General features: G+C 40.9%; 2 protein-coding genes across 3 annotated transcripts in view; both read right to left on the bottom strand.

Moving 5' to 3' along the window:
* The window catches only part of LOC111347662 (uncharacterized), an 85,313-nt gene that overhangs the window by 58,518 nt on the left and 2,781 nt on the right, over positions 1-24,014 (bottom strand). The window lies entirely within an intron of this gene.
* LOC111319106 (uncharacterized) lies at positions 3,323-9,665 on the bottom strand. Its single transcript, XM_088734031.1, has 3 exons — positions 9,372-9,665; positions 8,004-8,823; positions 3,323-7,190 (listed from the first exon to the last, which is right to left on the bottom strand). Exons 2-3 carry the CDS (start codon positions 8,544-8,546, stop codon positions 7,125-7,127), a joined length of 609 nt encoding a protein of 202 aa, XP_088590157.1. The 5' UTR covers positions 8,547-8,823; positions 9,372-9,665; the 3' UTR covers positions 3,323-7,124.

Raw genomic sequence — 24,014 nt, forward strand, 5'->3', positions numbered from 1 at the left:
AAAGGATATTGGAATATGTAAACTTAATACCATACGAATCGGCGCTGAGGAACTTCAAGAAAAACGTTTTACATTCTGTGCATTTGTAAAACCAGTGAAAGAGCCAAAAAATATATAATTTCATGTGGGAATAGTTTTAGCTTTAAATGAGTTATAAATAATCCTGCTGTACCCGCGCGGGTGAGAATCGCTTGTAAGAGCGGAGACCGTGTAGCTTAGACAAGTTTAGTTAACTGTCAAAACCGCGAAAAATTCACATTGGCTAAATATCTAAAGAAAGGGGAAGAAAAATGCAAAATATATACAAATTCACGCTTTTCAGCGCTGTGAAAACGCACCGTGCGTTTACCAATAACAAACTAACGTGCATGTCCAAGAATGCTGACGTAACGCAAGGTAGCAAAAACGTCATCGGAAATGCTAAGGAGAGTGGTTGCCGATAAATCACTTCGAATCTATACTCGTTATTATAAGAGTTCAAATTTACCCTTATCTCATCAAACATTGGGCGTAAAGGGGACAGGAGAAGGAATGCCACCTCTTTTGCGAAGTGACCTTGTTCTGGAAATTCGCAGTTTAGTCTACGTAATCCATTTTTTGTATCATGGTGAGTTAAAAAGTTTTCTTGTGTCCAATGGTTTGTTCCTAGATGATGCATAATTTTAATTAAACTTTTCTTTGTCATTTTTCTCTGAAAATCGGTTGGCTGTCATGAGTTATAAACTACTGCAGATATATTTCAACGAAGAAGAGACAGACTGGAGGGAAGCCATGAAAAAATGCAGCGAACAGAATAGAAGATTTCTATGGAAACCGAGGAAGAATAAACTTGACCAAAAAACTCGCTCAAAGAAAACGGCCTTGGTTTATTGGCCTGGAAGATGTTGAGGGATCGTGGTGCTGGTTAAGCAAAAGGATACCCTGCGTCAACGAGACGTCACTTGGTAAACTTTGGAGTCTATATGGACCACACAATCCTAAAGCAGGAAAATAAGTGGTGATGCTAAGCGATGGGAAGTATAATAACATAAGATGTACAGCGAAATTTTACAATAGCGATCCAGGATATATGTGTGAAAAGGAAGTCAGTAAGTTAATAATCATGTCAATTATTGCTTACTAAGGTACAAATCAAAATGCATGATTAAAAGGTCTTTGTGTACTTTGATTTTAAAGGAGCCTGACTCGAACTCTTAATTTCAGGACCTGTCTCAACAATGACCCCTTCAATAAGCACACAATTTACAGATTCCAAAACTGAAGATGGGTATAAGATGCTCTCTGAATTCGAAGGTAGGATTTAATAGGTCGAAACTTGGATCTCTTTAAGTACTTAGTCTGGTCTACTGCTCAAGTCATGTCGGATATCGCACACCAACTCTCCATCCACCCCTATAAAAATGTAATATATTATTAGTTTATTTTCTAGCGTTCATTTGATTGAAAATCCTTGGCACTGCCCGTCAGAGGTTATTCAAGAGGATTTAGGAACCAGTTCGGGTGAGGGAGTAGGAAGGGAGGAAGGGATGTTCTCAAAACGTGCAAGGCGATCAGCACTAGTGCTAGTCAATGATATTTTCAAGCAGCTGAAGACCTCCGTCGATGTTCATCATGTTTTGAAGGAGTTTTTTCGAAGATAGGGAACGTTTTCTTCTTTAGATGTAGAGTAAGATGTCAGGATCAGTTAATATGATATTTTATCGAGCGTGAATGATAATTTCGGTTTGGGAAATGAGCCAAAATTAAAGGAAACGACGGTAAACGACTTCGAGTTAAGATACCACCGTTCGCTCAAAGGGTATACGCGTGAGACCGTACAGTCAGTGAATCGTACGAGCTTCGCTTATATCTTTTCTTGATGTCACCGGTACCGGCGACTGCTGGCTAGCTTCACCGATTTTTCTGCAACGTGTCAACCTCCACTGATAAGCATAGATAATTAAATAGAAAACCACTTTCAAGTTGAAGTTAAACCTGTTATTTTGCAACTCCTCTTTCTTTCTTTTTATTTTCTGTGGAGGAGGGGGGGGGAAGAGTGGGGTTGGTGTACGGCTACTCGTAAGCTGGTTTAAATAAATAAGAAGTTAAACGCACCTATCGATCAGACTTCGAATCCAGAAGAATGAAACAAATTCGTAGCAGAATTTGTAGTATGTCAATAGGCTACAATTCACGCACGATGGCTAAAAAGTCCTTTTCCCACATTTGATAGCTTTATCAGACCTATTGAGCCATACCTCTGAAATATCTTATCGAATGCTTCAGCTCCTTGCCTGTGATTACATATAACTGCTAACTTCATGATGATTGTGATTATTACTATCTTTTTTAATTTGGGTTCGTTTTTTCTCAGCAAATTCCGTAACGTGTAATTACAATCTATTTTGATAGGATTGTGACAGGTGGTGATTCATTCTAGAAACAGCCACGTTTGAATTTTTACCTTCATTTTTTTTCAATTTACTTTGAGTCTTTCAGCAGCAAAATAGTATTCTTATGTTCTGGCTGAATTTTTCCTGCGATTTCTCCTAGCGCCGGCGAAACTCCCTTCAGTGATTATGGTTAAAAAAAAATACCGTTATGGTGACGTTAAAACAATATTTTGGGAAAACATAAAGGATGATACGATTTTTGAAAGATTGATACCTTTACGTGAATAATCAATTCTGACGAAATCGGTGAAAAGTTGCGACGCAATACAATTTTCGTTTTTACTTAAATCGAGCAACACCGAACAAATCAAACTAGGCGAGAATGATTGTGCGGGTGACTGAGAAACTAATGCTCTGTTAAAGAAGCACCGCGCTCCGTTAAGCTTAATCGGCCTTCTATACAACGAATACAAATATGGCGTCCAATTTGAGTTGCCATTGTTCTGGAGTGACTAGACTCTCACACATGTGATAATCCTTTTGTATTTCCACGTGAAGATGAGACTAGTCAGTCCAGAACAATGGAAATTCAAATTGGACGCCATATTTACATTCGGTGTATGATTTTGTCTACTGCAAGTGAAATTTTCCTAAATGTTGTTGTGGTAGTTGTTGTTGACTAGGCTCCATTTCGACGAAAGGATCTGCCATAAGCATATGACTGAAGCGCTCCGTGACCATGACAAACGTGATTTGCTTGAAATTCTGTCGTAAACATTTGGCATACTACAAGAAAAAAAGATGATATTCCTTATGCCCTTATGCTAAATCGAGGCACACGCGCGGTCAAGAGTGAGATTGGTGGAGTTGGATTATTGAGCACAATTTTTTACAATAAAAGCTTCAAGCTTTATTGTCTTGTTTTTATTTCTATTTGATTCCCTCCCCTTTCAAATGACCAGGATACTCTATGTTGACATTACGTATACAAGGACATAAAGAGAACTATTAGGATAAGACGGTATAACTCGGTAGATTTCAGGCATGCGCGCATGCAATTAAACTTGTCCGTTTCTCACTTACGATTAAAAAAAAATTAATCACTATGATATGCAGAACTAGAGAAGCGATGCTATTTCGTTGAGTATTTCTGTCGGTCACAAGTTACTAAAAATCTGATGGTTTCTGTAAAGTTATGTTCAAAAGATTGATAAAGACATGGGGCTTGAAAGGCAAAAAGTCCATTTTGAAAATGAATTATCAATTTATTTTTTTAAGATATTTCACAACATGTAAATTATTCAAATTTACTTTCATCCCTGACAACGGGACAGTCTAGTGATCGCTCGCTTAGCTTCGCTCAATCTAAGGTTTGCTTTAGGAGTGAAGATGGGGAAACTAAATGGATAAGGGGCGAAATGTAGAAATGATGAAGAGGTTAAGAGTGTATTTTCTGGCTTTTGCTTCGCATTTTGTTTTGAAATTTCTGTAGCCAATAAAATTAAATAGATTAGGCATTTCTTTGTTCTCTATCTACATGCAGACAACAGAATTAAACGCACCCGTGTATACATTGGCTCAAAGGTACATATTCCCCCGGAACTATCTCCTTTCAGCATAGGCAAATGATTCACATTTTTAAACGAAGGGAGAGTCTTGCAGGTGTTTACTTTGCTTTATGGCGCCTTTGTTTTGCTATACCATTCCAAATTCCTATTCGATCTGGAAACAGTGGACAAGAAGAGCCATTGCTAAATTATTATTTATTATTATCATTTACTTATTTTTACTAAGGAGGGAAGATAGGAAAACTAGGTAAACAAGGGAGGAATAAAGAACCTTAGATAGTGGAAGTTAGGGGAAAAAATTAGCAGGATATAACTAGCAGGATATATATTTGAGGGATATACTGAATGTTCCGTTGAAAAGGATTGCTTGAAAAATGGTATTTCTAACGATTGAGTCTACGAATAGGCAGAAATAAATATTTTGTCGGCGCGAGATATGACGGACCTGCGCCTAAGGCCAGAGTATCATGGGTAATGATGCAGTGGTCTAAAGGGGGACCTAAAAACCATCCCCTTCGTTGATACCAAATTTATTTTTCCAAACTTATTTGTTTAATTGTGAAGCCTCGTAGGATGGGCTGCTAACTGCTTTGAGTTTGGGCCATGGTCTCTTCCAAGAATTCGTGTCATATTTTTTCCTGAAGGGTTTTTTTTTTCCTGGCAGGTTTTTTCTGGCTCGCGCATAACCGTAATAGTGTCGACCTGTAGTCTCGTGAGTGGGTTCTTGAACGTCTTCTGCCTAACCAAATTAACTAATTAATAGAAGCAGGAGACGGGACCTACGGTTTATTCGTCCTTATCCGAGAAGACTAGAATGTCTATCCATTCTTGATATTATAGAAAGGTAGCACATTCTCGTCAGTTATTTTAAGACCTTGAGTGTTGGTTCAGGGCTTGAACCCTCGACTTTCCGCACAACAGTCCGGCGCTCTAACCAGTTGAGCTAACAGGGAGTTGTTTCTTTATAAACTCTAGAGTATAGAGCTCAATATTAAAAAAATATATTGATTTATTCATATCATCACTCGACCGCTTTGCCGGCGGTTGGAAACTCTCCTTCAAATAATTTCAGTTCGATGTATTGGTATTTTTTATACGAGGCATTTTAAATGTACGTTGATAATTCTGAATTCAAGAACTTCTTCATTTTTATTTTTTTCTTTGCTTTGCGTTAGGGTCCACTCCTGAGCCATGGAAAACTACTAGTTTTTGTAAGAATCCCCAAATCGCTTGAAAAATTAATTAAAAGGTCTCAGCGGACTTTGATTTCGAAGAAAGTAACTTTTAATCATATCTTTATTCTAGATTTCAGAGTTTCACCGAAGGAGGATATTTTTTATCGAAAGAACGATAAGACCTGCGTCAACCGGCCAACCGTTAGGGACACGGATAACGGCCAACCCACGTAGAACTTAACACAACATCGACGAATAGTAAAAACTGAAGATCGGCTTAAGATGCTATTAGAAGGTAAGATTTAAATTTTTGAAACGCGGATATCGAATTTTTGTGAGTCTACTGCACAATGTCGAATATCACAATTCAGCCCCCGACAACTTTGAGAATTTTCATATAATCGCAATGCAGTTTTTGTCCCTTTGTCTATTGGAATAGTAAAATACGACCGATTCTTACCTCGAGAACTCAATATGCCACTGCTACCAATTGATCCTCGTTTCTGCACGTCTTTTTTCGGTCTTAAACTTTGTTAGAAAGGAATAGATAATACAGTGTGTGATGCAATAGGAAACTTTGTAATCATGGCTATCTAATTTGCAAATGAACGCCAAGTTGCCGTGCCTCTGTTTAGTAATAGATCGCTGATAACCACGAAATACGGTGAGAACAAAAAAAATTTTTACAAGGCGCAGCTGAGTGAACACAGTGGTCAAACGTTTGCGCATGTGGCATGCTTTCAGGCTGGTAGAACCAAACTGTCTCGCACAAGTTACAAACTAGTCAAGCCCATAAGTCACGATGTTTTGAAAGGGGACAGCTCTTTTTTCCCTACTTTTGTCTCCTTATACATATTTCTATGAACGTTTCAATTTTGGATTTTTGAGGACAGTTGCTGTAATCCTTTCACATTTGGCACATTTTCAGTTGTTATTATCCTTTCAAATTTAGCGCGGGAAATTAGCGCATTGCCGGCCAGAGTTGATTCTCTCCCGCATGCTTGACGTTTGAAAGCTGCGTTAGCCGAGCTGTTGTTACTAAATGCTATTTACAGTGATGGTCAAGTTTGAAGGATAAGTGATTCGTTGAATTTCAGAACTTACTGATTTAAGTATTACTCATTTCACATATTTTAACCAAATAAAAGATTGCCGGAATACCCTTCCATCCAACATATATTGATAGATAATTGTGTCATTTTGATTAGTAGGGTAAATGCGTATAGCAAATGCTTTAACCATATTATAAAATATTTCCCATTGATTAAATCAAATTGTTAACTTATTTAGCCCTTTTTGTTTTTGTGATAGACCATAACGTGATATTTGTAATACAAATGCTAAAACGGGTATTACAATTTGAAAAATTCGACGCTGTAGTTTAATTTAATATCAGCAGAACTCGAGAATTTATTTTAATTTTTTGAAAGGACAAAAACCATCGGGATATTTGCAAGTTTTTACACTTAACTCGATATATTGACTGTATGTGGAGCGAAATCTTAAGCTTCTCTTTTGCATGAAACCAAACACTAAGTACAAAGTGCATCGAACTTTTAAAATTTTTCCCTCGGTAGGCCCATGCGCGAAACGCCGATTTCGAACTTATTACTAGTTCAACTTATGGAGTAATACTGATTTTCTCCGTTTTATATTTACCTTAACGAGAACTATCCTTAGCATTCTGCTACACGACAGTTGAGGTTGTTACAATTATCCTAGTACAATCCACTGAAAATTATTTTCACTAGAATAATTCGGTATTTAAAGTTATAAAACAAATGATTACTGATCACTGTCTCCACAACAATGAAATGTTATTATTTTACTTAAGTTTTGAATGAACCTTTCATGATTATCATTAACAATTTTTTAGGATTAAAAACAAACAGAGTTCACCAATGCTCCCCCTCCTTTGTTTCCTCAAGACTCTAGTGTGATATCTTCACGCTTGCAGTCTTGACGTTATCATTGTGGGCGTCTAAAGTTTAGGCCTGTTCTTTGACAAGCTAGGCACTGTTTTCTGGGGAATGGACCAAAACTGGGTACACATGACCAAGGTAGGGAGCGGGCACCTGGATCAAACATTAAACGAGTAAGGTAAATGATATCTTACAGGCAATTTGTGAAAACAGCGACACTGAATAAAGGTATCAACATAGCAGTAAGAAAAGAAAAATAGCAAAAAAAAAAAAAAACAGAACAAAAAAAAAAAACAAACAAACAAATGGTTTGACCTGGTCGTTCATTTCTTATTTTTCTATTTATTAAAGCTCTAGTTTATTTTGCTGTGATTTGCATTGTTTCCTTTTGCCTTTTTATTTGTTCTGTTTTTCGTTGTTTCTTTCTTTGTTTGTTTCTATGTACATGTTTATATCTCAAAGTAGTCCTGAGTTAAATCTGAGCGTCCTGATTTGGTTATAATTTGGTCTGTATTTTACCATGCACTGTACGGACCGTTTCCACGGTAAGTATCACTAGCAGTGTTTTTTCGGTTACGAAAACCGGAAAATTCAAATTGAACTAGTTTAGTTTGAGTGCCTTCTAATAAGCTATTCACTAACGTCGCTTTCTGGAGCCGTACTTAAGAGTAGTGGCTCTCGGTTGTATGTTTATGTTTTTGTCTTTGCATGGTCCTTACTCCCTTAGGATAATATCCCCACTACGGCACTCACACTTGGTTAATAAGGCGTTAGTATTTTTCAAAGGAAACTCAAAAATTATTTCAGTTCCCGTGCTCTCGCTGCACGCTTGATTATCATCTGTATCTATTGTGAATCGAGGAAGTAGAAATATCAACATTGGTTTCTCATATCAAACAGCGCTGAAGTAGGTAGACCCTTCTAGTCAAGAAGATAATTCTTACATGAGATGGTGAAATATGTTACCTGTGGCGCTTTCTTCTTCTTGTTTGTCTTGTCAACAACTGCATACAAGCATTCTGCGTTCTTGCCAGCCTGGGGTGGTTCGTTCATGGAGGCCTTTGTGTAGTCTTCGATCCCGAGACAGGATGCCTGATTAACATATAACCCACAAGTTCCTTTCTGTGGGCGGCCCGGAGATTTTATGAGAGCGCTCCCTTCAGAGCGGTCTCTTCCTTTCCTTTGTTCGTGAAAGACAGCGTAAACATGATCCTTCTTGTTTGTCTCGTCAAAACTGGCATACAACTGTTCTGCGTTCTCGCCAGCCTGGGGTGTCTCGTTCAGGGTGGCCTTTGTGTACTCTTCAAGCCCTACAGATGACGCTCGGTCCACAGGTAACCCACTGGTTCCTTTCTGAGGGCGGCCAGGACACTTTGTTAGGGCTCTCTCTTCAGAACTGGCTCTACCTTTTCTATGTTTGCGAAGTACAGCGTAAACATGATCTTTGTTCTCTTCTTTTTCATCATGGTAACTGGGTGGCTGCTTTATTCCTCTCTCACCACTCACCATTGTGTTTCGTGCTCGCTCTTGAACATCTAAAGAGTCCTCGCTTACTGACCTCGACTTTCGACGAGCTTTATCAATGTCATCATACTCGCACTCCTTTATGCATTTGCTCACTGTCTCATAGGTGGCCAGCTCAGATTCCCTCCGTGAAAGGTTTAGGCGAGCGGTAAGCTCAGTAGGGCTCTGTGTTTGTTGAATAAGCACAGGGTCGAGTGGCGTCTGTATGGGGCTCGAAGGCTTCTCGAAGGTGCATGTGACACGATCTTTGGTTAAATGTCATCTATGACACAAGAAATTAGGCCTTACTAAATTTTCATGCAGTACATTGCTTATCAAACACGTTCAATTTGTTTATGACCCTCACTGATAATTTCTCTGACTACTGTTTTCAGAGTCCAGCAGTAAAATAATTACTTATTCAGCCGTTGCTGCATCAGTTCACGTTGTCACTATCCATTCGGCTTCTGCTAGATATTATCAGTTCCGAAGATACTTTCATCTCAGATCCTAATTTTTTTTTTTAGTAAGGCCATGATACGCAAAGATAACTGCTGTAAATTTAGAACAATTTTTCTTTGTCAAGGGGACAGATAACACTCAACCAAAACGACATGCCGAAGTGTATTCAACTCCACTTCCTATTTGGTCAACTTGTTGCGTTGCTTAATTTTCCTTTTGGATACAAATGCTTTGATAACTTCCAGTGCAGTGGTTTGCTCAGTATAGCCGAGAGCCGGAAAGGGAACTCTCTCTTCTAATATGCCCATTAACAAGCAACAATGATGAAAATGTGTTTCAATATATATCGGAAATCTATCTTCAACTTACTTTAAGTAAGATCATTTCCATTTTCATTCCCAAACATCGAGTCATCGGTTAATTTTCAGCATTGTAGTTGTTGTTAGTGTTGACAGAAAAAAAAAAAAAAGTAGGAAAGTTGAGCTCTTTGGGAAATATTTCCAAAAAGTGAAGAATACAATAATGAGAAGCAAACTGCTGAAACTATTCGAAGAGCATGTAATGGCGATGGTATGCACATTCTGTTATAATCAAGCACAGTTAGCTGAAAATATGGATCACTCAAGGTAAAGAGTAGAGGAAACGACAAATATGTAAAGTCAGATGAAAATTGTTATTCTCCGCGAGAAACAAAAGGCTTAATGAGGAACAACTGAAAGCACAACACAAGACACTTACATTGCTTACGGTGGCTTCGATGTCTTCGAAAGAAGATTAGTCCAAAAGCGATCACAAGGATCAGGATAAAAATGGCCAGTAGCAACACCATTATTAGAACTAAGTTAGGCTTGTTGGTATGTACATCGTCTGTCAAGGGATATTCAGAGACGGTGTTCCCAAACATAGTCCCTATATATATAATCAATTATTTAGGAAAATAATAATTGAAACTTGGTACTACAGATCTATTTCGAAAGGATGAACAGTCCTCTCTCGTCAGTTGGATACTAGTTGACTAACGATCCTTTTAAGTAGGTGGTTTGAGCAGCCTTATCAAATATTTGGTTGGGTGCTGGCTCGAACTCGCCAGTTTGTTCCTTTTCTTTAGGGTGCCCGCCCCTGTTCTGCATATGATGAAGAATTTTTCAGCTATGCAAAGATTGCATCTCTTTGTGGTATTTAAGTACGGCGTGGCGCGAGTTATTATTTTCCAGGTCACGGAAAACTCCGTTTCAGCATCCTTTAGGGACCAGATATATTTGCTCAACTCTGTTGCGTTCCTTTTGTTCTCATGTGTAAATGAAGCTGTATGATTTCTAAATCTTGTTTTAAATTGGCACGCAGTAAGGCCGACGTACGTTTCGGTTCCCAAGGGACTTTCAACTATGCCCTCGTAGACCACATTTTGAATTAGGCAATTGCCACGTAACGGGTAAGAGTGTTTGTCTCTACAATTGCATGATTTTTCTTGCGATTGAGAATTATTTGCGAGGGTGGACTTGTTGTGGGCGTCGCTTTTTCTTTCTAAATTTAGCATGCACGAATAGCTTACTGTCAAAGTGTTCCTATTAAAATTTTTTCTTAGCGAGTGCCCTGGCGAGAAGGATTCTTTTACGATGCCTAAAAATTTATCTCCCACGTTAGTGGCAACGTTCTTACTAAAACGTGAGTTATACCAAGTTATATTTCGGTGTCTTCCTCTCCCTTCTGTACTCCTCTGGTCTTTAGTTGTTGTGTCAAATTTTAACTGATGATTATAGCCACTTGCTTCTAACGCTTTCTGATACATGGGTGCTGCTTTGTCGAAGGATACTCTGTCCGATGAAATTTCGCTAAGCCTTTAATTGATCGCCAGGGGAATGTTCTTTAGGATGGAAGGTGGGTGATTACTATCACGGTGCACATACAGAGGTGTGTTGTTAGGCTTTGAATATGGCTCATAAGATCCTTTGTTTAGGTTGAAAGTGACATAGGGTAGGGGAAGCCTATAACCCGATATCAAACCCAACTAAGCATCTATTAAACATACACGACCGAAGTCAACTTAGCGGATGACAAAGAAGGATCCAATTACGGATACAGGCTAATTTCAATGAAAAAAATTCTGTATACAAGGGAAACCCTGACCCTGTGCACCCCAAATAATCATACTTAATAGAATAAATATTTGAAAAGAAAACTTTCTCTGAGCGGGATTTGAACCCACGTCCCCCGGTTACTAGTCAAGTGTGATGACCACTACACTATCAGGACAACAATGCTGGCAACACGGCAATCGAAATCTAAGATGTGATTTAGTTTACTTCGGTCGTGTAACTTTAATAGATCCTTAGTTGGGTTTCATATGAGGTTGTAGGCTTCCCCTACCCTGTCACCTTGAAAATTAAGTTTCCCGGGAGACCACGTCTCCGATCACGTAAATCACATCTTCGACTGCCGTGTTGCCAGCATGGTTGTCCTGAAAGTGTAGTGGTCATCACAGCTGACTAGTAACGGGGGGACGAGGGTTCAAATACCGCTCAGGGCAAATTTTCTTCTCAAACATTTATTATATTTGAGTATGATTACTTGGGGTGTACAGGGTTAGGGTTTCCTTCGTATACAGAATATATATATTTATATATAACTAATGCGCATGCTCAGTAGTTTATTCTAGTTTAAGTACTCTAGCATGGCTTAGACGATACCACAAATGTTGGGTCGTTTAGGGTGACCCTCTCGGTTCTCCCCCATCCTAGCATCAGCAATGCACTGATGGGGGCCCAGAAGGCCGAAACAGTACTGTAAACTAACTGCAGACAGTACTGTTTCGGCCTTCTGGGCCTCATCAGTGCAGTGCTGATGCTAGGATGGGGGAGAACCGAGGCGGTCACCCCAGACGACCCAACCTTTGTGCTATCGTCTAAGCCATGCCAGAGTGCTCAAACTAGAGTAAACTAGCGAGCATGCGCAATTGCAACAGCAATGACTCATCCTAGATAGAGTGCTCAATTTGGACATGAAAGCAAAGCTTTGCATGCTCGCTAGTGTACTCTAGTTTGAGCACTCTGGCATGGCTTAGACGATACCACAAAGGTTGGATCGTTTGGGGTGACCATATTGGTTCTCCTCCATCCTAGCATTAGCACTGCACTGATGAGGCCCAGAAGGCCGAAACAGTACTGTCTGCAGTTAGTTATATATATATATATAAATAAATAGAATAAATGTTTGAAAAGAAAATTTGCCCTGAAGGGGGTTTGAACCCACGTCCCCCACGTCCCCCTGTTACTAGTCAGGTGTGATGACCACTACACTATCAGGACAACCATGCTGGCAACACGGCAATCGAAGATTTGATTTACGTGATCGGAGACGTGGTCTCCCGGGAAACTTAATTTTGCAGACAGTACAGTTAGTTACAGCGGCATGGACAATACAAAACAAATCATCGACAGCCACAACAAAAGAATCCTCACCTTCCACGTAAAGACTAACGCCACCGCGACAACTGACACCTCTACCGCAAACAACAACAAGAAATGCAACTGCCGACAAAAAAAAATCATGCCCTCGAGACGGAAACTGCCTCAAACAATCTGTCATATACCAAGCTACCATTACACGTAAAGACAACAGCACGACAGACACATACATCGGGCTCACTCTAAACGACTTTAAGTCGCGCTACAACAACCGCACCTCATTATTTCGACACGCAAAACACCGCAACTCCACCGAATTCAGCAAACACATCTGGACACTTAAAAGACAACAATATCAATTATTACATCCCCCGGCGCATCTTATCTTCCCAGCTGCCCTTCAACAGCTCAAGAAAACGATGCAACCTATGTATTAAAGAGAAATTCCTAATCATCTGCCACCCAGACCCATCAACACTCAACAAGCGTAACGAACTCGTCTCTTCTGCCGACACAGAAACAAAGCACTCCTACGCAAATGATGACTTGACACTTTTCACACTGCATAAACCATGTTAATTAGCAATTAGTGTAATACATAAGCGATGGTATCGCATTATTCTGCCATTAAAATTCCCTGATGAGTGGGCAACCACGAAACAGGTCTTTAGGGATGTATATGTAGTTGTTTTTTTCCGACTACCACACATTATATCTATAAATACATATACATAGATATAGCTCTTTGGCATACAAAGCTTTGCTTTCATGTCCAAATTGAGCACTCTAACTAGGATGAGTCATTGCTCTGCAATTGCGCATGCTCGCTAGTGTACTCTAGTTTGAGCACTCTGGCATGGCTTAGACGATACCACAAAGGTTGGATCGTTTGGAGTGACCATATTGGTTTTCCTCCATCCTAGCATTAGCACTGCACTGATGAGGCCCAGAAGGCCGAAACAGTACTGTCTGCAGTTAGATATAGCTCTTTGGCATACAAAGCTTTGCTTTCATGTCCAAATTGAGCACTCTAACTAGGATGAGTCATTGCTCTGCAATTGCGCATGCTCGCTAGTGTACTCTAGTTTGAGCACTCTGGCATGGTTTAGACGATACCACAAAGGTTGGATCGTTTGGGGTGACCATATTGGTTTTCCTCCATCCTAGCATTAGCACTGCACTGATGAGGCCCAGAAGGCCGAAACAGTACTGTCTGCAGTTAGATATAGCTCTTTGGCATACAAAGCTTTGCTTTCATGTCCAAATTGAGCACTCTAACTAGGATGAGTCATTGCTCTGCAATTGCGCATGCTCGCTAGTGTACTCTAGTTTGAGCACTCTGGCATGGCTTAGACGATACCACAAAGGTTGGATCGTTTGGGGTGACCATATTGGTTTTCCTCCATCCTAGCATTAGCACTGCACTGATGAGGCCCAGAAGGCCGAAACAGTACTGTCTGCAGTTAGTTATATATATATATATATTGTGGGAGGAAAAAGACAAGTAAACTACAAGTTCATCCCTACAAGCCTGTTTCGTGGTCGCCCACTCATCAAGGGATGAACTTGTAGTTTACTTGTCTTTTTCCTCCCACAATATATACTTCGCTCTACTTCTATGTATTGAGCACTGTTCTACGAAATCAAGTCACACTTATATATATATATATATATATATATATATATATATATATATATATATATATATATATGTATATATACACATGCATACATTTATATATGTTGTTGTTGTTGTTGTTAACGACTTTACCGGTAGTGACTAGACCCGGAAGCGTTAGTGCGAACGGAACATAAGGTCCATGCGAGGCACCACCCCTCCCCCCAACTCACCCCCAGTAGACCCACCCATCCCACACCAAGGGGAGGACATTCACCACACAGTAATCTTGTCCGTGTGAAATTAACGTCTCCTGCTCCTAACCCTACAGGAGAAGGGACCTTTATTTATTCGGCCCTTTCCGAGAAGACTAGAATATTTAACTATTTCTTGATGATTTAGAAAAGTAGCAAATTCTTTTCAATTATTTTAAGACCTTGAGTGTTGGTCCCGCCGGGGCTCGAACCCTCGACCTCACGCACAACAGTCCAGCGCTCTATCCATTGAGCTAACCGGGAGGCGGTTAATTATAACAAACATGATTATAACATAATTATAATTTATAACATAATTATAATTTATAACATAACTATAATTTATAACATAATTATAATTTATAAAATAATTATTGGTGGTCCATCGGTCTCGATGATGACGTCTATGTGCGTGGGTGGGTTCGTTGATGACTGAGGAGTCCAAGGCGGAAACGGCAAACACGACCACAGTGGGAGCAGGGAAACTGGCCTGGAGGTTTGGGTGTCTCTGCTGCCGCCTTCCTTTTAACGCAAGCCTCAGAGACATTGGCTCGCCGGTGTGCTTCGAAGGCTTTTGTTGCTTCGCGTGTCAATGCACACCATCCATTGCGATCCTGTGCACACTCCTCAAGCTGCTTTGTTGCGATTCCAGTGTAGGCGATGTTGGCCTTGATGAGGTCTTTAAACCGCTTCAGTGGCCTGCCTTGCTTTCTCTTTCCCTTACTGAGCACTCCGTAGAGGAGTTGCTTTGGTATTCTGTCACTGTCCATTTGGATGATATGCCCCGTCCATCTGAGCTGGGCTTTGAGAATCATAGCCTCAATGCTGGTGGTTTTTGCACGGTCCGAGACCTCAAGGTTAGTGAGTATGTCCTGCTATTTGATGCCCAGGATTGAGCACAAGGTCCGAATGTGGAAGCGCTCCAGCAGTTTGATGTGTCTTCTGTATAGGGTCCAGGTCTCACAACCATAGAGGAGACTGGTGAGGACAACTGTCTTGTAGACCCTGAGCTTGGTAAACGGCTGGATGTTGTATTGGCTCAGCACACGAACTCGCAGTCTGCCCAGGGCTTGGCTTGCCTTACAGATCCTGGCGTTAATCTCTTTGTCAAGGGAGCCGTCGCTGGAAATGACACTGACGAGGTGTTTAAATTCCTCTACAGTCCCCAGTTCCGTTCCCTCGATAGAGATGGATGGGCGGTGGTCTGTTGTGAGAGGACTGAGCTGAAACAGCACTTCTGTTTTTCCAAGGCTAACGGCGAGGCCAAACGGGCGGGATGCTTTAGCAAACTTGTCGAAAGTGAGCTGGAGGGTGGATTCAGTATGAGCCATGTGTGCACAGTAGTCGGCAAAGAGGGCCTCTAGGATCAGTTTCTGAATTGTCTTGGTCTTAGCATTGAGGCGTCGAAGGTCGAAGAGAGATCCGTCCAGTCTGTACCTTATGTATACTCCGTCCTCGATGTCTTTGACACCGTGGCTGAGAACGCAGGTGAAGAAGAGGTTAGACAGTACTGGGGCAAGGACACATCCCTGTTTCACATCGCTGGTAATCTCAAAGGGTTCAGGCGCCTCACCTCCAGAAAGCACTAGACCCGTCATGCTGTCATGAAATAGACGGATCAGGGTCACAAACTTCCTGGGGCAACCAAGTTTTTAAAGAACTGTCTAAAAAGCAGCTCTGTTGACAGTGTCAAACGCCTTGGTCAGGTCGACAAATACTGCATACAGATCCATATTCTGTTCCTTGCACTTCTACTGTACTTGCCGGACCGCAAAGATCATGTCAGCTGTGCTGCTTTCTGGACGGAATCAACACTGGGCTTCAGGTAGGTTATGCTCAGAGATGTTGATGATCAGGCGATTCAGGATGATGCGCGCCAGGATCTTACCAGCAATAGACAGGACTGATATGCCCCGGTAGTTGCCACAGTCAGATTTGCTGCCCTTTTTTTTGTACAGGGAGATGATTGTGGCGTCTCTGAATTCCTAGGAAATGTTTTATTCCTCCCATATGCTGCAGAGGAGGCTGTGGAAGGCGTTAAGGGTTACTGGTCCAGCAGCCTTGTTGATTTCTGCAGGGATCCCATCCTTGCCGGGGGCTTTTCCTGAGCTGGTCTGCTTGATGGCCTTCTGGACCTCCTCCATGCTGGGAGGGAGGTCGAGGCTGTCTATTGTAGGTCTCTGAGGGATGTGGTCCAGTGCTTCATTGCTAACAGTAGAGGATCTGTTGAGAAGGATGCTGAAGTGTTCCCTCCATCTTTCGTTGATGGCGTTCTTCTCCTTCAGTAGAGTGTCATTTGTTGACAGGAGAGGGGTTTTGTTAGGCTCGGACGGTCCGTACACTGTCTTTATGGTGGTTAAGAACATCTTCGAGTTTCTCATATCAACCCATAGTTTGACCTCCTGGGCCTTGTTCTTCCACCATTCATCCTGCGTGTGGCGTAAGGTGGTCTAAGCTCGGTGCTGAAGGTGTTTGAAGTGATCACGCTTAGAGATGGAGGAAATATGCCTTCTGCATCTCGTCTAAGAGCTGGGTGATGGCTTGATCATTCTCATCGAACCAGTCCCGGTGCGCTCTCTACTTTGGATCAAGTATCGACTGAGCTGCCTCCTTCACCATCGAGCTAAACTGGTCCCATTGTTGTGTAGGGCTTCCAGTGAGTGGTCCATGGCAGGTCATCTTGTCGTCCAGGCTGTTCAAAAAGTGGTCTCGGTGGTCTGAATGGTGGAGTTTGGCGATGTTGAATGACGGCCGGTTGAGCTTAAGCTTCTTCTGACGAGGGGGGGCGATGTAGAGTTTGACGACAGATCTGACGAGTCGATGGTCAGTCCAACATTCTGCTCCACGCATGGCCCTGGTAATCCTGAAGTCTCTAGCATCTCGTCTGCTGAAGATAATGTAATCAATCAGGTGCCACTGTTTGGACCTTGGATGCATCCAAGTTGATTTCTACTTGTCAGCTTGCCGAAACAGGGTGTTGGTGATTGTCAGGTTCTTCTCTGCACATAGGCTCAGAAGTAGCAGGCCGTTGGAGTTCATCTTCCCCATTCCACGTGGTCTCAGCACGCCATTCCAGTTCGTGTAGTCAGAGCAGACTCTTTCGTTAAAGTCGCCCAGCAGTAAGAGTGTATCTCCACTGGGTACATCCTTTACGAGGTTATTCAGATCCTCATAGAAGGTTTCCTTTGCTTCGTCACTGCTGGTCATTGTTGGTGCGTATGCACTGATGATTGTAATATATTGGGAGGCTTTTAGTGGAAAACGAAGCTTCATTAGGCGTTCGTTGATGGTAGAAGGGAGATCTGGCAGCTGCTTCAGAATTGATGTCTTGATTGCCAAACCTATCCCATGGATTCTTTCTTCGGCTTGAGCTTTGCTTTTCCAGAAGAAGGTGTATCCCCCTTTGAGCTCAGCAACGGATCTTTCATCTGCTAGTCTAGTCTCACTGAGTGCGGCAATGTCGATGCTGAAGCGAGACAGTTCTTTTCCAACAAGGGCTGTTCTTCTCTCTGGCCTTGTTGAAGTTTCCCTGTCCATAAGTGTTCGGACGTTCCATGCTTGGAAAATCATCTGTTTCATTCTCTTTGTGTTTCGACCGCAAAAAGGGGTAACACTGCCAGCCGCGGTAGAATGGCCAGTAGGTGATGGTACAAGCAGTGTTTGAGACACCTTTTCTAGTCTCCTCCCTAATTGGAGGGTGAGTAGTGCTATTCTAAACAGGGCTGCTCAGTCACCTGCGAAAACGCCGAACTCCTCTGTTGTCCCACGGTTAGAAGGAGAGCGACTCTTATCTCCAGGCCGCCTACGTGCAGGGTTGGAGCTACAATTGCCAGTGGGTACCTCCACTTGTTGCTTCGCCTTTTCCCCATCGCCGTAAAACTTTGATGATAGCGGGATACAGAAGAAGAGTTGAGATGTTCAGAAAAAGTTGCACATAGAGAACCTGTGCTGGAGGTTGTTTATAGTAACAGGGTCGTTGCACGCGGGCGATCCCACTCTCCTGGCCTAGGAAGTTGAATTCCAGTTGTACGTAGAGACCTCACGACCGAAAACTTCTTTGGCTGCAGGAGATGACCCCGACGTCTTCTGTGTCTTGTCGTGCTCTTGGCGCTCTACAACACCTTGCTGTTGCCGCCTTCGTAGCCGCTGGATCAGATTATCTCTTCCGCCCAGTCCGCCGGGTTCAGTCTTCACATGCTTGGGTAGACATTCCCTAGTTCACCGAGGGTTTCAGACCTGACGGCTACCCTCACTTGGTTTAGCTCGCCTGTCGAAACGGTTTGTCGAAGTGTGGCCGCTGCACATGCTACAGTTACTTGGAGCCACAGGTGAGAGTTGAGTGCCAGGTGCGGACCAGAGCGGATGGACCACCCCAGAGGGTGCGACATGTCTCCCCGTCAGAGGTACTTCCACTCCCTGGCACCCCATACACCCCAACAAATATATAACAAATATAATTATAACAAACTGGTTCAAGACCTCAGAGGTAGTTCATCGTTTTATTGCGACAGCTCTGTTTCGTATGGTCAAAAATATGACCACACTCATCAGGTAATTTCAACAATTGACCGTTAAATTACAATAACTGGCTATAAAAGCTCGAACACGGCAGCTAGGAGATATAAAATAAGAAAACAACGTTACTTTTCAATATAAGTCATGTGACTGGTATGTATAATGTCGGAAATTTTTACTTTATTATGAAGTTCTTAAAGAGGTTTCTGTTTCTATGGGGGTATGAACTTGCTATCTCATTTCGCTTGTTTAGACTGCAAAGTTCCTTTTTACAAATGATCGCGAATTTCTCAAAAAGACACAAATTACCATAAACAGGTGTTTATTAATTTCCGGAGTGTTTTTTTTTTTAATTTCAGGAATGAAAAATTCAACGATTATTTGTCGTAAGGTCTTGAGATTAAGATTATTAATCGTAAAGGGCTTCACTAACGATTATTAGTCGCAAAGAGTGTACTATAGCAATTAATAATCGTGGAAAGTACGGCTATTAATCGTGACTGCATCCTTAATAGTCGTGTTTGACGGGCTTTTAGACTAATAATCGTGCATCGTACGCTTAATAATCGCATCAGACAGCAAATATCATTATTAATCGTACTCCTCTGCAGAGAAAGTTCAACCAGAACTTTTTTGGACGGCCGCCATTACGATCAAAAATTCAGAAGTTAGTACTTCTTCGCACATAGCATTTGAAGCAATAAATGTCACACATTAGAAGTCTTCTCGGGTTCAAGTTCTTAGTGAACTTCATTTCTGTTTAAAGAGTGTGTTTACCAACGACGTTTTTCTTTTCTTTCGTCCTTCGACGAAGTTCAGCGCGGGCTTTCAAGCTATCGTGAGAGAGTTGACCAACGTTTCCTCTCGGTGACCTAGAAATTGTAAGTAAATACGTTAATTTCGGACAGATTTCAAGTAGATTTAAGTTTAACCGAATAGAGTTGCAAACGAACAGCCAAATGGGTCAAATCACGAGAAATGCCAAATCCCAACAACGGCCTTTTGCGGAGTTGAAACGTATGTTTATGAGCAAGTGACAGATGAAACCGGCGGCTGTGATCGATGTGATACAATTATTTCAGGTGTGGATAGCTTGCATCGCAATCCGCTAGTCCCGGCTTTACTGAATTAGAAATTGTGAGACTCAATCCTAAAAAAAAAAAAAACCTTTCACTGATTTCCCTACCCCGATTTCTTTTTTCTCTTTTTATTTATTTATTTATTTATTTTTTCTCTTCTTGTTTAATCAAACGTAATTCGAGATGCGTTTGCATTTTTCATCATGAACGAGAGGAAAGATTAATTTGAGTCGCGGGTTCATTTCTCCATCCCGCAAGAATCTAGTTCTCTCCAGAACTTTTGTGTTTCGAAATGGGTCGTTCAACAGCAATGGGGAAAACGCTGTTTCAGAATGGAAAAAGTATTTTCGTTATTTTGAGTGAAACCCACCCCGGCGAGATTTGCCAAATGTCACGTCGATTCGTGTGAGATGTCTTATTCTATTCTTTTCCCATTCCGATGCTTATCTAGCGGTTAAATGGTCGTTTTTCACCCGAAACTCAATGACAGAGAAGTAACAACAAGAATGGCCTTTCTTCATTTATCTCAAATAATAACTGTTTTGCACTTTCATTTTAGGCATACAAACTGACAAGCAAATCAGAAAAACAGTGCGCGACTGTCGACTCGTGCTACCGATGCGATTATATTTAGATACGCATAATTTAGATCAAAACACATTACGTCGCATGAGTTTCCATATTTTCCGAAACTTCTTTTATTCGACTAGCATATTTTTGAGAGATGAATTTAGGTAATATCTAAGTGTACAATGGGTTCTTATCGAAATATTTTTTTTTCCCGCGGTCAAAATGTAATTTGTGGGAATTTCGAAGCCTGCTCCGGATGAAAAAGAAAAAATCCATATTAATCAATGTTATATTTGTTTCAGCCCAAACACGTTGTGTCGGCGACAGAAACATTCTAAAAACATTCACAGGGATTTTAGAGTATTCTTCCATATTCATTCGCCATAGCCAAAACAACTCTTCAAGTTGGCTCTTTGTAATACCGTGCCGAAACCTTTTCGAGTTATTTTCGCGGGAAAAAGTCACATAGTTTTTCAGCTGACAATTGTATATGAAGAAAAGGTTTACATTACCATCAATCTCTCTAATTATCGCCTATAACTTTGCATACCGTTTGGATTGATCTGCTACAAACAAAGGTACAAAGTCATACACGGTAATTATATAAACTGGTAAAGAAACGTTTTTATGTAGCTGCAGATTTAAACCTTTCTTAAACTGAGAGAGAGCCATAAAAAATAATTTAATCAAACAGCCACGATGAAAGATGGCTACTAACAATGCTTAAATGGACTGTGGTGTACAAATCAGATGAAAGAATACTCTAAAATCCCTGTGAATGTTTTTGGGATGTTTCTGTCGCCGACACAACGTGTTTGGGCTGAAACAAATATAACATTGATTAATATGAATTTTTTTCTTTTTCATATCCGGAGCGGGTGCGTGACGCCATGACGCAGGCTTCGAAATTCCTACAAATTGAATTTTGACCGCGGAAAAAAAAATATTTCGATAAGAACCCATTGTACACCTAGATATTACCTAAATTCATCTCAGAAATATGATAATCGAATAAAAGAAGTTTCGGAAAATACGAAAACCCATGCGACGTAATGTGTTTTGATCTAAATGATGCGTATCTAAATATCAACGCATCGGTAGCACGAGTCGACAGTCGCGCACTGTTTTTCTGATTTGCTTGTCATGCTAAAATGAACAAGTGCAAAACAGTTATTATTTGAGATAAATGAAGAAAGGCCATTCTTGTTGTTACTTCTATGTCATTCAGTTTTGGGTGAAAAACGACTATTTAACCGCTAGATAAGCATCGCAATGGGAAAAGAATAGAAAAAGACATCTCACCGAATCGGCGTGACATTTGCCAAATCTCGCCGGGGTGGGTTTCACTCAAAATATCGAAAATAGTCTTTCCATTCTGAAACAGCGTTTTCCCAATTGATGTTGAACGACCCATTTCGAAACACAATAGTTCTGGAAAGAACTAGTGTCTTGCAGAATGGAGAAATGAACCCGCGACTCAAATTAATCTTTCCTCTTCGTTTATGATGAGGTAGGGAATCGGGGTAGGGAAATCAGTGAAATGTTTTTTTTTTTTTTTTTTTAGGATTGAGTCTGACAATTTCTAATTCTGTAAAGCTGGGACTGGCGGATTGCGATGCAAGTTATCCACACCTGAAATAATCGTATCACATCGATCACCGCCGCCGATTTCATCTGTCGCTTGCCGCATAAACATTCGTTTCAACTTCGCAAAAGGCCGTTGTTGGGATTTGGCATTTCTCGTGATTTGACCCATTTTGCTGTTCGTTTGCAACTGTATTTGGTTAAACTTAAATCTACTTGAAACCTGTCCGAAATTAACGTATTTACTTACAATTTCTGGGTCACCAAGAAGAAACGTTGGTCAACTCTCTCTCGGTAGATCGAAAGCCCGCGCTGAACTTCGTCGAAGGACGAAAGAAAAGAAAAACGTCGTTGGTAAACACACTTTTTAAACAGAAATGAAGTTCACTGAGAACTTGAACCCGAGAAGACTTCTAATGTGTGACATTTATTGCTTGAAAAGCCATGTGCGAAGAAGTACTAACTTCTGAATTTTTGGTCGTAATGGCGGCCATCCAAAAAAAGTTCTGGTTGAACTTTCTCTGGAGAGGAGTACGATTGATAATGATATTTGCTGTCAGATGCGATTATTAAGCGTACGATGCACGACTATTAGTCTAAAAGCTCGTCAAACACGACTATTAAGGATGCAGTCACGATTAATAGCCGTACTTTCCACGATTATTAATCGCAATAGTACACTCTTTGCGACTAATAATCGTAAGTGAAGCCCTTTACAATTAATAATCTTAATTTCAAGACCTTACTACAAATAATCGTTGAATTTTTCATTCCTGAAATTAAAAAAACACTCCGGAAATTAATAAACACCTGTTTATATTGAAAACAAAAACCTTATTACAATTAACTTTCAACGCACTTTAAAAAAAAAAACCAAAACTTCGCAAAGACATAGATTACATTTCTTAGTAATGTTGTTGTACGGTTTGCATTGTTTGATAATTTTATCGAAACCTTCTTTGCTGGTCAATCGCTTGTTTATATTTTCCGGGATGTTCTTTAGCAGTGCAGGTGGATAATTACTTTGACTGTGGACATAGAGGAGTTTGTTTGGTTTTATGAAGGGGTCGTAAGATTTATTTGCGCGGTCGAAGGTTACATTTAAAAACTTGATTGTTTTCTTATTAGCTTCGATGCTGATCTTCAGGCCATTAGACTTGAAAATTTGCTAGCTTCTTGTTTTTTTTTTCAATTTCTTTAGGTGTAGCTCTGCATACCACCAGCCCATCGTCACTGTAAAGACCCACTCCATCTTTAAACTTTGCCGCAATCAGGGATAACATATAGGCTCCGATTAATTCGCATGTCACGGCTCCATCATACGAGCCCATCGTCACGTAGAACATGTTGGTCGTGCTCTTCCTTGCCCATGGTGTGTCCAGGTGGTACAGCAGTGATTTTTTCGCATGAATTATAATATGGCGGTCTTGTGGGCTAATGGATGTGGAATAGGATGCATGGTTTAGTGCTTTCTGTAGAAGTTTTTCAGAGATGGACGGATAAAACTCACACACATCGAAGCTAACAAAGGCATGTTGAGCTTTATCAGGTATTGAATAAAACCATTAGATGACATTTGATGTGTTTTTCCAGAGGTTTAATTTCGTTGCTTTGATAACTTCGTTGTTGATGTTTTCTAAAATGCGCTTCCTGATTATGCCAATTTCTGATTTAGAGGGGTTAATTAGTCTGCAGGATGGGTTGCTCGTGAAATCAGGTTTGTGATCTTTTAATGTAATGAACGCGTCTCTGCTTCCTGAGGTTTCGATTCGGCCGTTAAGGGCTGGGCTTTGTGGGATTTTTTGGTCGGCAAGGTTGATCGTGTTAGAGATGGTTTGGTTCGTCTTTTTGTAGGCTTTTGTCACGTTTTTCTGTTCAAATCAAGTTTAAGAATTTAAAATTTATATTTGTATATATAACTGCAGACAGTACTGTTTCGGCCTTCCGGGCCTAATCAGTGCTGATGCTAGGATGGGGGAGAACCGATA

The sequence above is a fragment of the Stylophora pistillata genome, chromosome 9 (assembly GCF_964205215.1).
Source record: "Stylophora pistillata chromosome 9, jaStyPist1.2, whole genome shotgun sequence".
Taxonomy (NCBI): domain Eukaryota; kingdom Metazoa; phylum Cnidaria; class Anthozoa; order Scleractinia; family Pocilloporidae; genus Stylophora; species Stylophora pistillata.

Excerpts from the sequence above, each read along its gene's own strand:
- LOC111319106 (XM_088734031.1), bottom strand. The coding sequence starts at position 8,546 with ATGGTGAGTGGTGAGAGAGGAATAAAGCAGCCACCCAGTTACCATGAT. Across the intron at positions 7,191-8,003 it reads AGAAGAAGAAAGCGCCACAG|GTGCCCGCTCCCTACCTTGG; the intron begins GTAACATATTTC and ends TGTTTGATCCAG.